The 16660-nt window shown below is 33.6% G+C and overlaps 1 protein-coding gene across 1 annotated transcript; it reads left to right on the top strand.

Annotated features, from left to right (window-relative positions):
* The first annotated feature begins 13703 nt into the window (after nt 1-13703).
* On the top strand, nt 13704-16377 carry LOC104908446 (adenine/guanine permease AZG1). Its single transcript, XM_010697564.4, has one exon. The coding sequence runs from the start codon at nt 14293-14295 to the stop codon at nt 16060-16062; it is 1770 nt and encodes a 589-aa protein (XP_010695866.2). The 5' UTR covers nt 13704-14292; the 3' UTR covers nt 16063-16377.
* Nucleotides 16378-16660: the final 283 nt, after the last annotated feature.

Here is a 16660-nt window from a genome sequence, read left to right as displayed (position 1 = left end):
GTACAAGTCTAATAAGCAATAAATAAGTAATCTAATACTCCAAATTGAAGGATCAGTTCATTTGAAAACTACAAGTCTAGAAAAGAAAAGTATTCTTCATATGGAAAATCCAGCAAAAATTTTAAAAAAATTGTCATAAATATTTTTAATTTTTGTGCTTGGGATCAAGACCACTACCTTAAGTCAGATTTTTATGCAAGTCTTTGTTCCTTCTTATCACCAAAATATTCCAAGTCTCAACTATCTCAACTAAGGTCGTCTTTCTCCATCGATTTATTAAAAAATATAACCCTTTCATTTGCTTTGTAACTTTTATGCTCAAATTTCACCTCTTTAAGAAACTTCGTAATCTTACTTTAGAAATACACTACTATTTAGGTTTGGACTATGTCTTGAGTATTATAATTTTATTTATTAATATTTAATTAAAAATGATAACACCAAATATTACTTGATTTAGTGATTAAGACGTTAGTTTATAAGTTTGAAGTCATGGGATCAAATCTTATACCATGCACTTTCTAATTCTTTTATTGTATGTGGAGTACATGAAGACCCTAAGGAACAGCAACACGTGACATAATTCCTTGTTTAAAAACGCTTTTTAATATACTTCATGCTTATGTTATTTCTTTTCTCAAATATATATAGGCCATATCACAACTGGCAAGAACCTAACTTGTGTTGATGAGATAGATCACCTTTAGTCTTTCCATTCCCTTTCATATATCAATTTATTTAGAAAATTCATTCATTGGACCCATGATTTTAATGGAAGAAAAGAGTGTGGGGAGGAAAATTATAGAGTTTTAAAATCATAAGCAATGATATTAAAAGATACTCTTTCTGTTTTTTTTTTTATCTTTCTCATCTGAAATTTTAACGTTATTAATACTTAGAGAGATTTTTTTCAATTTATAAGAAAAAATTTAATCATGTGAGGTCTTGTTTAGTTCGTCCCAATCAGTACTTTATTAATATTTAATTGTTATAATTTAATATATAATGAAAGATTTTTATTTTCAAATAGGTGCATTGAGAATAAAAGTGAGAATGATAAAAACAGAGGGAGTACGTATCAGGTTTATGTTTTTTTAATGCAAAGTTTTTGTTTTCTTGCTTCATGTACTATTCTTATAGTTTTAGTTGTGGAAATTTGTTGCAAAATAATATCAATCGCTTTCCTTCGATTGTAGCTAGTGAAAACCAAGTTTTCATAAGAGTCCAAAGTTGAAGGCAAAAGAGCAAGAGTTTAAGAAGAAAAAGGGTAATATAGAAAGGTCTACAACAAAAATGTTGTGACCCACTTTCTCCCCATTCTTATTCTTTTGTGCTTGTTGGATGAAATAATTTTATATAAATTAAACTAAATTGAATTGACCGCCACCATTAAATAGTTCATGACCACTCCATCAAACACCGCAAGTGGGGGGAAAGGACCCATTATCTATGTATCTTTCCCTACCTCTACTATGACTACACGATAACTAGAAAAAGTTAATTTAGATGCTTACATTTGGAAAATACAACACTTTGCTTTCCAACCAAAAAATAGAACCATAAGCTCCTTTTTTTGGTTTATGGTTGCTAGAGCTTAGAGGAAGTATAAAACCTAATATATAGATGTTATGAGGTATCAAAATTTAGGACCTTATATATTGTAAGTAATATATATGGTGAGAAAACATGTGGCTTTAATTTGTTTTACTTGAATGTGGTCCGGGTTGATTAGGTTCGAATTATATTCTCCTTTTCAGGTCATAAGGTTGAGGTGAATATATATCCAAGATAAATATGCATGTTTTTAGAAAAAAAGTTGATGAAAAATGACGTAAAGTAGCTCAATTATTTTAGATAAAAGTGTTCGCTTTTTAAAGAAGGTTGCAATATAATAGATCAAATAATTCAAGTATGCATTTTTAGTTTGAGTGTGTGATCTTTGAAATTCTATCTGAATTTTTCTTTTGGGCTGACTAACATATAAAACATATATGTGATATGAGAAAATACACAATTTACTATTCAAGACAAACGCAAGGACAACATGAAAAGAAAAACCCTAAACACAAATATTATTGTTATGGCACGCAAAAGATTAAAATGAAAAGATGAGCGAGAGTAGATCAATGAAAAACTGAAGAAGTAAAAATGTAACCGATTCTATTGGTTTCACTAGGGTCTAATGGAATAGTTTGTGGGGGGAGTAATTAATCTTAGATGATAGATCATGAGAATGAGGAAGTGGAGGAGACAAAGGAAGATCAGTAGTAGCTCGAGGTTCATAGCTATAGCTCAAGTGATTAAGGATATATTTACTTCGCCTTATTTAGTATCGTATTGTTCATTTCGTACCAGATAAGAAAAAATAATATAAGATCTATAATTAGGAAAATATATATAAGTTTACATCAAAACAAATTAGATTAACAGTTTCTCGTAAGAGATTAAGGACATCATCATAATCACCAGGATACCAAATCGAAGTTTTGTAAAAATTGATGAGCTATTGCATATTTGCATGTCCCTATTGAACCTCCACAATTTCAATACATCTCTCTCTAATACTCCCTCCGTTTCATATTAATCTACACACTTTGACATTTTACACTATTCACAATTTGCACTTTGACCCTCGTTTGTGATTTATACGTGAATAAAAACATAGTCATGTGGGATCTTGTTAGATTCGTCTTAGTATGTATTTTATTAATATGTACTTTTTATAATTTTTAGAAATACAAAACTAATGTTATATGTTCTCAAAGTTTTACATTGGCATGCGTGAAAAGTGTAAGTGTGTAGATTAAAATGAAACGGAGGGAGTATATGTATTGTAATTCTCTAAAAAAAATTTTTTATCAAATTATCATTCCATTACGACAATTTTTCAATATTGCACTAAATAGAATATTACAAAAAACTAATAGAATCAATTAATTTGTTTCTGAAAGAACACTATATATTTAATAATTATAACTAACTTAGGATGTTGTCGGAGCCAAAATACTAATTTACAATTAAATCGTGCAACAGTACAAGGACAGATGAGAGGACCACAGGTTATATAATGCTGCATTGCTCATTGGTGTTGCACTGTTACTCGACTTTTTGGGGGGTTAGTAAAGTGTGAGGCTCGTTTTGGCAACAAATTATGGAGCAAAAGCATGATGTATGTTTCCTTTTGTTTGTGGATAAGACTTCAAACCTTTTTATTTTCTATTATTAGGATAAAACGAGTACTCCTAAAACGCACGGTTCTAGATTTCCTTATATTGCATTTCTTTTATTTAAAAGCCATCCCTCAACAGTTTTTTTTAAGATAAATTTCATCTACACGGAGTAATATATTAAAAGGCATTTCTAAACGAGGAACGTTGTCACGTGGCATTCTTCCTAAAACATTTTACTCAATGTAATCTACGTGCAATAAAAAATTCGAAATTGTATAGTAGTATAAGGTTTGATCCCAAAACTTCAAGGTTATATATATTAAAGTATTAACCACTAGACCAAATGATACTTAGTATTCTCATTTTAATGTATAATATTAATAAATGAAAATTTTACTTACTCGATCGAGGCATAACCCGAACCTAATAACTAGTTAATAATGGAAAGTCGTACAACATCTACAATAAAATTAAAACAAAATTAAACACAACCTAACTTGATAAAAAAGAAAGTACCGCTTTAAAATATATCTTTTGTCCAGACTATATTAAAAGAAAGTAATATATCTAACAAATAGAAATTACATTTAATCAAGGTTGTACATTAAAATCAAATCCATCAACGTGATAATATACTTATAATCAGATCTATACAAATATATTAAAAGGCGTGCGTGACAATGTATACACACCACGTGTCACCTCTGTTACTCCACTAGAATTGTCCAATGTGTACATCAGTCATGTCGATTAACAAAAGTAAAATTAGCTTGCAACAAGATTTGATCTCGTGACCTCTTGCTATTATAACATGACACAATTACCATCTCCACCAACTTTTAATCATGCTTTAAGTGTCCACAATAAAAATTTAAATTATCATTTAAGAAAAGACATAATACAATAAGAAGCCACCAGAGATCAACCATCTTGGTAAAAATAAATCCGGAGGCCATCACTTTGCATTATGAAAGAAAATCTCACTTACAAAACTACAAAAGTAAAAGTAAGGATGTGGAAATCAATAAACATTAAAAAATCTATAAATCTATTTAACATGGAAACTTTCGTGAAAGATGATGTTTCCCAAATTTTCGAAACTCGAGAGGACAAAAATTATTTGAAAGACCAGTGAGTTTCTTGTCTCATTGATCTTTTGTCACAAAATGATATTTTCCCAACTAAAAATATTTTAGCTAACTCTATAGTTTATGCCCTACTATATGCATCTTTTGTCGGTAAAAAACAAAATTACAACAGATTTCTATGTAACAATAGTTATTTGATCTTAAATTTTGAGTTTCACGAGAAATGAACAAAAGGGGAGTTCAGAGGATTTTTCGAGGCAACACAAATGTGTCAAGAACCTGCGCAATATTACAAGTCACATCGGCTTTTCTAGGAATGTTTCGGGAGAAAATATGACCAGGTTCGGAGAAGTCCAAAAATGTCCCAAAAACATCCAATATTGAAGGTTATAATACACGCTTTCGTACTTTTCCATGGCCCGAGATCCAGATAGCACGGGGTGCCTTCTAGGGACATGGGATGTCATTGGAAATGAGTCCAGTGGCTTGCAACGAATATATGGATGCATTTACGTTCATTTTGAGGTAATTAAATGAATGCGATTTTCGAGGCAATGCAAATGGTGCAAAATACTCGCGCAATGTTACAAGTCACGTTGGCCTTCCTAGGAATGTTTCGGGAGAAAATATGACCAGGCCTGGAAAAGTCCAAAAATGTCCGAAAAACAGCCAAAATTGAAGGTTATAGTACACGCTTTCGAAACTTTGTGGGGCCTGAGCTCCGGACGCCACGGGATGCCTCCTAGGGACATGGGAGGTCATTGGAAAGGAGTCATGTTGCTTGGAACCAATATGTTGAAGACTTTACGTTCATTACGAGATAATTTTGGATTTCACGAGAAATGAAAAAATGGAGTATTCAGAAATTTTTCGAGGCAATGCAAAGGGAGCCAAGCACCTGTGCAACGTTACGAGGCATGTCGATACTCATAAAATTATTTCGGGAGAAAATATGACCAGGTCCGAAGAAGTCTAAATATGTTGCGAAAACAACTAAAATTGAAGGTTATAATACACGATTTCGGACTTTCCCTCGGCCCCAACTTCGAACACCACGGTATGCCTCATAGGGACATTGGAGGTCATTGAAAAAGAGTCATGCGGCTTGGAACGAATATGTGGATGCCTTTACGATCATTTCGAGACTATTTTGGGTTTCACGAGAAATGAACAAATGGGATGTTCAGAGGCTTTTCGAGGCAATACAAATTGTGTAAAGCACTAAGATATAAGTCACATCGGCTTTCTTAGGAACGTTTTGAGAGAAAATATGACCAGGCCCAGAGAAGTCAACAAAAGTCCCATAAACAGCAAAAATTGAAGGTATACATGCTTTCGGAGTTTCTCGGGCCCAAGCTACGGACGCCACGAGATGCCTCCTAGCGATATGGGAGGTCATTGGGAAAAAAGTGATGTGGATTAGAACGAATATGTGGATGCTTTTACGTTCAATTTGAGGCAAATTTGGGTTTCTCGAGAAATGAACAAATGGGGTGTTCAACGGCTTTTCTAGGCAATACAAATGGTGCCAAGTACCCACGCAGTGTTACGAGTCACGTCGGCATTCCTAGGAATATTTGTGGAGAAAATATGGTCAGGTCCGAAAATGTCCCGAAAACAGCCAAAATTGAAGGTTTAATACATGCTTTCGGACTTTTCCGGAGCCCGAGCACTAAACGCCACAGGATGCCTCCTATTGACATGGGAGCTCATTGGAAAGGAGTCATGTGTCTTGGAACGTATATATGGATGCATTTACGTACATTTCGAGGCAATTTTAGGTTTCACAAGAAATGAACAAATGGGGTGTTTAAAGGCTTTTCGAGGCAACTTAGATGGTGCCAAGCACCCGCGCAACGCTATAAGTCACGTCGATTTTCATAGGAACGTTTCAGGAGAAAATAAGACCAGGCCCAAAAAAGTCCAAATATGTCACAAAAACAACCAAAATTGAAGGTTAATACACGCTTTCGGACTTTTCCAGAGCCCGAGCTCCGAACGCCACGGGATACCTCCTAGGGACATGGGAGGTCATTGCAAAGGAGTCATGTGGCTTGGAACGTATATATGAATACATTTACGTTCATTTTGAGGCAATTTTAATTAGGTTTCACGAGAAATGGACAAATAAAGTGTTTATAGAGTCTTTGAGGCAACACAAATAGTACCAAACACCCGCGCAACGTTACAAGTCATGTCGACCTTCTTAGGAACGTTTAGGGAGAAAAGAAGACCAGGCCCGGAAAAGTCCAAAAATGTCACAAAAACAGCCAAAATTAAAGGTTATAATACATGCTTTCGGAATTTCTCGGAGCCCGAGCTCGAAATGCCACGGAATGACTCATAGGGACATGGGAGGTCATTGGAAAGGAGTCATGTGGCTTGGAATGTATATATGGATGCATTAACGTTCATTTCAAGGCAATTTTAGGTTTCACGATAAATGAACAAATGGAGGGTGTTTAGAGGCTTTTCGAGGCAACACAAATGGTGTCAAGCACTCACGCAATGTTACAAGTCACGTTGACCTTCCTAGGAACATTTCGGGAGAAAATAAGACCAGACCCGAAAAAGTCCAAAAATGTCACAATAATAGCAAAAATTGAAGGTTATAATACACGCTTACAGGCATTTCTAGGGTCAGCTCCAAACGCCACGGGATGCCTCCTAGGGACATATGGTATGTTATTGGAAAGGGTCATGCATTTACGTTTATTTTGAGGCAATTTTGGGTTTCACGAGATATGATCAAATGGGATGTTCAGAGAGTTTTCGAGGCAATGCAAATGGTGCCAAGCACACGCGCAACTTATAAGTCATGTTGGCACTCCTAGGAATATTTCGGGATAAAATATTACCAGGTCCGGAGAAGTCCAAAAATGTCACAAAAACTGCCAACATTGAAGGTTATAATATGCGCTTTCGGGTTTTTCCGGCGTTCGGGGCGAGATCCGAACACCACAGGATGCCTCTTAGGGACACGGGAGGTCATTGGAAAGGATTCATGTGGCTTGAAATGAATATATGATGCATTTACGTTCATTGCGAGGTAATTTTGGGTTTCACAAGAAATGAACAACTTGGGTATTTAGAGGCTTTTCGAGGCAACACAAATGGTGTCACAAGTCACGTCGACTTTCTAAGGAATGTTTCAGGTGGAAAATATGACTAAGCCTGGAGAAGTCCAAAATTGTCCCAAAAAACAGTCAAATTGAAGGTTATAAGTAGTAAAAACTAAAGATGACCCAATCCGATTAAATTCTAGCCGAGCTAATACTACCTTCGTTCTTTTTCCATTACAACAATGTGTTTGGACACAATTTTTAAGGATTTGGAACAAATGAGTAGTTTAGCATAAAAGTAACTCTTTAATTAACGAGAATAGGAGAGAAATCATCCTTAGAAAATAAAACCAATTTTGTAAGGCAAAGTGAGTAATAAATGATTTAGTAAGGGCAATATTGTCAATTAAAGTTGTTTGTATACCAAAATTGAAATTGTTACAATAGATGTTAAACTACCAAAAATAGTAAATATTGTAATATGAAAAGAACAGAGAAAGTATATTGTACCACCGTCTCATTTATAAGTCAATAACATGTAAACTTTTGTGTATTATAGGAGCTTTAGTGCTTTACCATTTAATAAGTAAGATGTTGATGGAGACTGTGGAATTAAAGAAAGCAAAAAGATAGAATAAAATATTGTGATTAACAAAGTTAAATTAGCTTGCAACAATATTTGAACCCATGATCTCTTGCTATTATAACATGACACAATTACCATCTTAACTAACTTTTAATCATGCTTTAAGTGCCCACAATATTATATTTGTATCATTTAAATGTTGAATTTTCCTTAATATACTTTAGTGGGAATGAAAAAATTTGCATATCAAATTTGAAAACACAATATCAATCCGGAGCAATGCCCGGACTCAAATACTAGCTATATGTTTAAAGCGTGTCCTACTTATACCCCGTGGCCAGAAAAGGCGTCTACTGTAGGCCCGCTATAAAGAGGGGGCTAAACTAAGTGAATCAATCTAAAAATTTATAAAACACGAAATATTATTAGTTTGGCCCGTATACTATATAGTCTATTAATAGTGAAAAATTATGAGAAGGTAAAAAATAATATGGTGTTGTATATCCCACACAAGATCCCATACACTCGCTTTTCAGATTTTTTTTTCTTCTTCTACCTTCTATTAATCAAATCATGTTGACCCTTTTTTTCTAAAACTTTATTTTACTTATATGAACTTATTCTAAATTTATGTAAATTTAATTAAACTTAATAAATTAATTTAAACTTATTAGACCTTATTAAATCTTACCTGAACTTTCCTTCAAAAAAAATCTTATCTGAAAGCACTAGACCTTATTTTTGAATTGAATTTATCTGAACTTATTAAAATTTATTAGACTTTGATAGTCCTTATTAGACCTAATGTTAACTTATCATAACTTATTTGAATTGAATTTTTCTTATAATAACTTATAATAAGTTGAACCGAACAAGACCATTTACTTAACTGAAAATGGAAAAAATAATTTAATTCACATCTTTCACTAATTTATCTCCCTAATACCATTTAATCATTTACTCAAGAAACTCATAGCCTCGTTAATCTATCCATCGGACAAAACCACATCTCCCATATTTTTCGAGATTTTTCAAGGTTAAACTCTTAGGTACAAAGAGCAATTTTCTCAATTTTCCATTAATTAATTTTCTTCCTTCTATCTCGGTTTTTCTATTGGAACAACCAAAAGTAGGAAAAAAAGTCTACTTACATACAACTACACCAAAAGGCAACAATTTTAACAGTCTCTTTTCTTCTCTCTCTATATATATTACTTCTATTTTTTTAAGAAAAAATTGTCAAAATAACCTTTTAATATGCTAAAACCACCTTTTAAATGTTATTTGTAGAAAATCACAAATTTAATTTTCTTTGTAAGATGAAACATACAAAAATTATTAAAAGAGACGGTGTAATTTTAATATAAAAGTAGACCTGGTTACTAAATGAATTAAATAGGCGACTGAAAGAAATTGACTTAGTCACTATTGGGCTAATTCTGTTTTTAATATTGGGCTTATCATTGCCTAATTTTAATCTAAAAGTAGGCGGTCTTTTACAAGACAAACTCTGAAACATATTCTCATTTTCTGGTGCAGTTTTCAAAATGCATTATTGGAGTGAGCCTTCTATCTTTCTTTAACCTCCTATTTTCATTAACTGCAACACTACCCCTATGCATCTCAAAAAACCCACCGAAAAATGGGAATAGGTTTGATCTTGCAAAGAAAAAAAAACCTTTTTGCAAAGAATGATTTTAAAGGTTATTTTTCGCAAAATTAAACTTTTAAAAAGTTTTTTTTGGCAAAATTTTATTTTCTTAATAAGCGACCCATTTTTTCTCAAGTTGTTATCATGTGTAAATCTCAAAATTTTCTATATATCTATCTATCTATACTAATATATTAAAAGTTGTTCCTCAACAAGGAACTATGCCACGTGGCGCTATCTTTTAAAGTGTTGACTTTATGCACTCCACATAAAATAAAAAAAATTAGAAAATACATGGTATAAGATTTGATTCAATGACCTCAAGGTTAATTGTATACTAAAGTCTTAACCACTAAACCAAGTAATATTTGGTACTATAGTTTCAATATAAAATACTAATTAATGAAAATTATGATTACTCGAGGCGTAACCCGTGCCTAAAAACTATTTATATTTTCTAATAGGCAGCCTAACAACGTAAGAGGGATATGTGTTGCCCCTTTCTCTCTCAAACCCTAGTCTTCCCTATCATTTCTTCACTAGTGACGAACTGCCATGTATGATCCATGGTAATCCCCCGTTTCCTTTTATTTTTACTTTTTATTTTATTTATTTATTGTCTTGTTGAATAAATTAGTCTCGATTTTACATATGTACCCGAGCTTCCCCTCTAATAAGAGTGCTTAACTTTGTGCATTATAACCTGCTTCATAACATGAGACAAAGAAATTCTCCTTAATCATACTATAAGTATGATGTAGACAATATTAATTAAGTGAACAAAATAACCTACAAAAAATTGTATGCATAGAATTATAAATCATTATGATGATGTAAGCTCTTGAATCACTTTATATTCAAAGTTCAGATAATAGAGTACTACCCAATTTTTTTTTTTTTGATGTGTGAGTACTATTAAACAACTTGCCACCTTTAAAACATATATATTATTCGCTTGCTTGGGCCAAATAAATTATCAGACAACACCAAGTTGATAGATTAATATGCTTCTTTATTTGACTACATACAAAATGCAAGGTAATACACATCATTACTTGCGTTTTGAGTCTTTTGTTAAATAGTATGAGTGTACTCTTGACGAATTTCATGATGGAAAACTATGAGAGTTGCGGCTAATAATCATTAATCAGTGTGAAAGCACAAAAATAATAGGTTGGCTTTGTGTATGATTGTTATTTTTGGTTTGTCGACTCTTTTGCTTTTGAATGTGTGAGTGCTTTGTTTGTGCATCATTATATTGTACTTAAGATACAATGTAGCTGTTTTTTTTCCATATTTTTCTATAAATCGATTCATCGTAAGAACATTTTGTAAAATTCAAATCTTTGTCTTTTATCAATTGAATTAGATCATGACTGATTTCATATCGATAACTATTGTTGTTATTTAGTGAGGAATTTAATTTGGTTCAACTTGATATATATATTTATAAAATTTTGAAATCGTCGATAAATATAGTCTCTCTTTTAATGAATCTAAACTTTCTACTCTATAGTCTATAATACTTTGTATGAAGTAGTAGATGCCTAAAGTCAAATTGAATCGTTGCAGAAGTGCAAATCTAACTACTCAATTTTCTAGATCGTTAGGTGAACTATCATCTGATTCCTTAGTGGATGTGTAAATGTGTAGTATTATTAAGTAAGAAGGATTAACAAATATGTCTGGCTATTTTGTTTGGCGTGATGCAATTTTGTAAAAGTTATATCAAACTTGACTGCTAATGTAAACAATCTTTTATTAGTATACTTCATAGTTCATACTCCTACTTTTTGCTAAGTTTTGCGGCTTAAGCACCTGCATTTCTAATTTTGAAGTCAAATACTTGTACAAAGTACAATAGATTATCTGAAATTACATTTGTCTCTTCGTCCTTTCTGTATTCACACCATGCTTCCAAGAACATCCTTTTTCAACACAATTAAGAGTGAAGGAAGTGCTCGCCGTTCGCCAACAATTTAACAACTATATCATTTAGGCTTCCAGATTGGAAAAAACTGAATTGAACTACAGAGAGTAACTTAACTCAATAGAAAAACTAAAACTAAAACTAAACTAAATTGAATTGAATTGAATTGAGAGGAGTTGAAAATAAATCCAAAAAAATAGGACTTTACTATATATCTCACAAAAAAATGATGATTATGAATTATAATAATTAATGTGTACATGTTTTAGTAACAAAGTTTTCATGTTAGTTCTCTCTTAAAAGGCTAATAGTAGCCTAATGTTAGTTCTCTCTTAAAAAGCTACTAGTAGCCTAATGTTGTAATTTGTATGTGCGCACTTTCGATTCTAGGACACATTTTTTCACGCTACAACATTTTTAAATTAGTATGTTTTGATTTTTCTTGCTATATACTTCCTATTATTAAACAAGCCCAAAGAATATTGCATTGCATCAATGATCCATCCATTTGAGTAATCTACACATATAAATTCATAAATAGAAAAATTAAACACTCGATTAGTTCTGGGCTTTCAGCCACATAAGATGATAATTTCCTACCAAAAAGATAATTTATTATTATGTGTCGTATATGCATTAATGGAAGTGTTTTTGGCAATAACAAAACTAGCAGACTTTATTGAACTGATTCAGGGGATGAATCTCGTGCTCCTCTTCCATTCCTTTTCCTTTTGAGATGGCCAACAGTGCGGGTCAATCCAGCCCATTCAGCTCAGCCCGCCTCTTGGGCCGTGTGGGCTGAATCCACGAAAAGTCCGATCCAGCCCGGCTTGAACTGTGAAATTGGCGGGTGGATCGTGGGCCAGATTTTTTGAGCCCACTACTAAAATCGTCCAGCCCGGTCAACGAAAGCGGTCCAGCCCAGCCCACGAAAGCCCACTACTAAAATCGTCCAGCCCAGCCCACGAACCGGACCAGTCCATCCCAAATAATTATTCAATCAAATTGTGTATATTTTAATCGAATTGTATATATTATAATTCAATCAAATTCAAAAAAAATGAAATTATTCATTAATATTAATAATTGTATTTATTTTAATTAATATTAAATGTTTTATGTAACAATAACAAATGATTTTATAACTTTGAAAAAGAATTTCTCATGCAGGCACGTTAGCCCGCTAGGCCCACGTACCGCCAAAACCGCTTCCCAAACCGTGAAAATCGGTAACAGGCCGTCGGCCGGTGTAGGCTAAGATTTTCAGCCTGTGGACCATCCCACCCAAACCGTAAATTTCACGGTTATGTCCTGGACCGTGAAATCTCAGCCCGACCCACTAGGGTTCATGAACCAGAAAGAAAAAAACACGCCACATTTTTAATATAGTGACTAGTTTAATCTTTTTGGGGACCAGTTTAATCTATTTCGTAACTAGTTTAATCTTTTCAGAGTTGAAATTCTCTAACCCTTTTAGTGACTAGTTTAATTCATTTAGTGACTAATTTAATCCGTTCGGTAAGACTATCGAGTTATTTTTTGAAATTGTCTGTTGTTGTTTGAGAATCAAGAAAATGAAGGAAGGAGAAGAAAAGGGATGACGAGAATGTTGTTGGGTTTAGTGTGAAATGGAATGGACTTGTTAGAAAAATTAAATATTGAATTCGTCTAATTTTATGTTAAAATTAGACCGCCTATTCTAATAATTTGTTAATTTATTATTATGTGTTAATGGATTTGTTTTTGGCAATAACAAAACTAGCAGACTTTATTGAAGTGATTTAGGGGATGAATCTCGTGCTCCTCTTCCACTCCTTTTCCTTATTTTCTCTTTCTTTTTCCCTTATAAATTAAGGTCACATAGCATTAAAATATTAAATAAATCCAATTTTCAATAATATTAGTAATAAAAGCAAATATTCTTACCTTTTTCATGTCTGGCCAAAAATTATCTTATGCTTTAATCACATTTTAGTACTATTTTCAGTAGAGTTTGTCTAGTAAGAATCGACCTACTTTTAAATTAAAATTAAGCAATGGTAAGCCCAATATTAAAAAGAGAATTAGCCTAATAGTGACTAGGTTAATTTCTTTAGACGACTAGTTTAAAAAGAGAATTAGCCCAATAGTAACTAGGTTAATACTTTTTGTCTTCAGTATGCAATCGCGGTAAAAAAAATTGCATTTTCAGTAAGTTTATTCCAAATCTAAACCAGAATCGGCCTACTTATAAATTAAAATTAAGCAATAGTAAGCTCAATATTACTACTAAAAAAACAAGCTCAATATTAGAAAGAGAATTAGCCCAATAGTGACTAGGTTAATTTCTTTAGGCGACTAGTTTAAAAAGAGAATCAGCCTAATAGTAACCAGGTTAATAATTTTTGTCTTTAGTATGCAATAGCATTTTCAGTAAGGTATTCCAAATCTAAAAAAATATCGCCTTAAAAATAACAGTAGAAAAAACTAAGAAAGAAAATTGACCAAAAACCCTAAAAAAGAAATATAACGAAAAACCCTAAAAAAGAAATAAAAATGTGATTTTTATTTTAAGGTGATAAATAAATTGATAAGATGATGAAACTAATTTGGAGATACTTTCTCCGTAATCAAAAAAAGATCCCTACTTGATGTACTACTATATTAATCAAGAGAATCCATACTCCCTTCTGATTCTCATCCCTCACTCATTACTTATTTATTAAATTCCCTACACTCTCTTCTTCCGTTACACAAAACCAAAACTCTCTTTTTCTCTCAACTTTCTAAACCCAAAAAACCCAAACTTTTCCATTGATCATATTCATGGACTCTCAAGTCCAACTTAACCCATCCCCTACCCCTTCCTCCGCCATAACTCGGCTGAACGCCTACGTCGCGAGCAGCCGAGTTGGCAAACACTTTAAACTAACTAAACGCCGCACGACCTTCACTACGGAGGTTCGTGCCGGCACAGCCACGTTCTTAACCATGGCCTACATCTTAGCTGTTAACGCTTCTATTTTAGCTGACTCAGGTGGTACTTGTTCAGTTTCAGATTGTATACCTCTTTGTTCTGATTCTGTTTTCCCTGTTTCGGATTGTCAGGGTCCTACTAGACACGTCATCACTCCTGATGAGACGTGTAAGTTTGACCCTGTTAATCCTGGGTACAAAGCCTGTCTGGCGACGATCAGGAAAGACCTGATCGTCGCCACTGTGGCTTCGTCCCTTATTGGGTGTTTAATTATGGGTATTTTTGCTAATTTACCACTCGCGTTGGCCCCCGGTATGGGGACCAACGCGTATTTTGCCTACACTGTTGTAGGCTTTCATGGGTCTGGTAACATATCGTACCAAACTGCCCTTACGGCTGTTTTTATAGAAGGAATTATATTTTTTATAATTTCCGCGGTCGGGCTACGTGCCCGGTTCGCTAAATTAGTCCCCAAACCTGTCCGAATCTCATCCGGAGCCGGAATTGGATTATTTCTCGCATTTATAGGCTTACAAAACAGCCAAGGAATCGGGTTAATTGGTTACAACGGGTCAACTCTGTTAACACTTGGAGGATGTCCGAGTTCGTCCCGAGTCGCACTCGCTCCTATTCTAAATTCCCAAAACGGGACCGTTTTAATGCCAGGTGGTAGCATCTCGGATAATATATATTGCCTAAACCATCGTATGGAGAGCCCCACATTATGGTTAGGTATACTTGGGTTTATTATTATTGCTTATTGCTTGGTTAAAAAAATTAACGGAGCAATGATATACGGCATCGTTTTTGTAACGGCCGTTTCATGGTTCCGTAACACAAGTGTCACGGCGTTCCCCCGCAATGAAGCGGGGGACGCCGCATTCGATTATTTTAAGAAGGTGGTTGATGTACACATTATTAAACACACAGCTGGCGCGCTCGATTTTAGTGGAATTACTAAAGGGCCCTTTTGGGTAGCGTTAATTACGTTCTTTTACGTGGATATATTGGATACAACAGGGACACTTTCGTCAATGGCACGTTTCGCAGGTTTTATGGATGAAAACGGCGAATTTGAAGGCCAATATCCGGCGTTTATGAGTGACGCTTTTTCAATTATTGTGGGGTCACTTTTAGGAACGTCTCCCGTAACGGTATTTTTAGAATCGTCAACAGGTATACGTGAAGGTGGGAGGACTGGTTTAACGGCGTTAACTGCTGCTAGTTATTTCTTCTTAGCGTTGTTTATAACGCCGTTATTGGCGTCAATTCCAGCGTGGGCAGTTGGACCACCGTTGATTTTGGTGGGTGTTTTGATGATGAAATCAGTGGTTGATATTGATTGGGATGATATGAAACAAGCAATACCAGCTTTTGTTACATTGATATTAACACCATTTACTTATTCAATAGCATATGGTTTAATTGGAGGAATTGGGACTTATATTGTCCTACAAATTTGGGATTGGAGTGTAATGGGCCTAAATAAATGTGGGATTGTTGGTGGACTAAAGTGCAAAAATGGTGCTGAAGTTGCAAATAATGGGGTTCAAGTTCAGCTTAATGGTACCAATAATCATGGTAATGTAGATGGAAGCATTAAAACACTTGAGGTATAGTACATACTAGTTATAGTAGTTTTTTTTTGTTTTGTAGTTTTAAATTAGGATATAAATTCTTTTTGTAATTTTAGTTTGCTTTATTTTAGTCTTTGGTTATTTGATTTTTTAGGTAAAGTTTTGTTTGAAGGGAGGAGGGTAGTAGGGTGATTAAGGGAGATTAGTAATGAATTAGATTCAAATTTGTACATATTTTAGTTATAAAGCAAGCAAATGTAGGGACATTTATAATGGTATATTCTCTTTTTAGCATGTTTATTTATTCCATAGAGTTCTATGATTCAATAGATCATCATGAGTATGTCATTTTTTGTTCTTCTTGTTTAATTCCTTTTTTTTTTGGTTGATATGATGAAGTATTGTGTAGTTTTGAGTGGATAGTTTTAAAGTTCACAAATTTTTGGATATTAAAATCTATGCTCCAAGTTTTGGTATCAAACTCTCTTTGGAGTTTCTTTTAATGAAAGTTCTATCCATAATTATTGTATAATTTTTATTATTTATCATTTAAAACCTACTTGTTTCTTCCTTCATAAAAAGACCTACTTGTTTCTTCCTTCATAAAAAGACCTACTTGTTTCTTAAGTAGATTTTTGAT

Source organism: Beta vulgaris, chromosome 2 (genome assembly GCF_026745355.1).
Source record: "Beta vulgaris subsp. vulgaris cultivar EL10 chromosome 2, EL10.2, whole genome shotgun sequence".
NCBI classification, from domain to species: Eukaryota; Viridiplantae; Streptophyta; class Magnoliopsida; order Caryophyllales; family Amaranthaceae; genus Beta; species Beta vulgaris.
This window is presented reverse-complemented; position numbering and strand designations above follow the sequence as displayed.

Excerpts from the sequence above, each read along its gene's own strand:
- LOC104908446 (XM_010697564.4), top strand. The coding sequence starts at position 14,293 with ATGGACTCTCAAGTCCAACTTAACCCATCCCCTACCCCTTCCTCCGCC.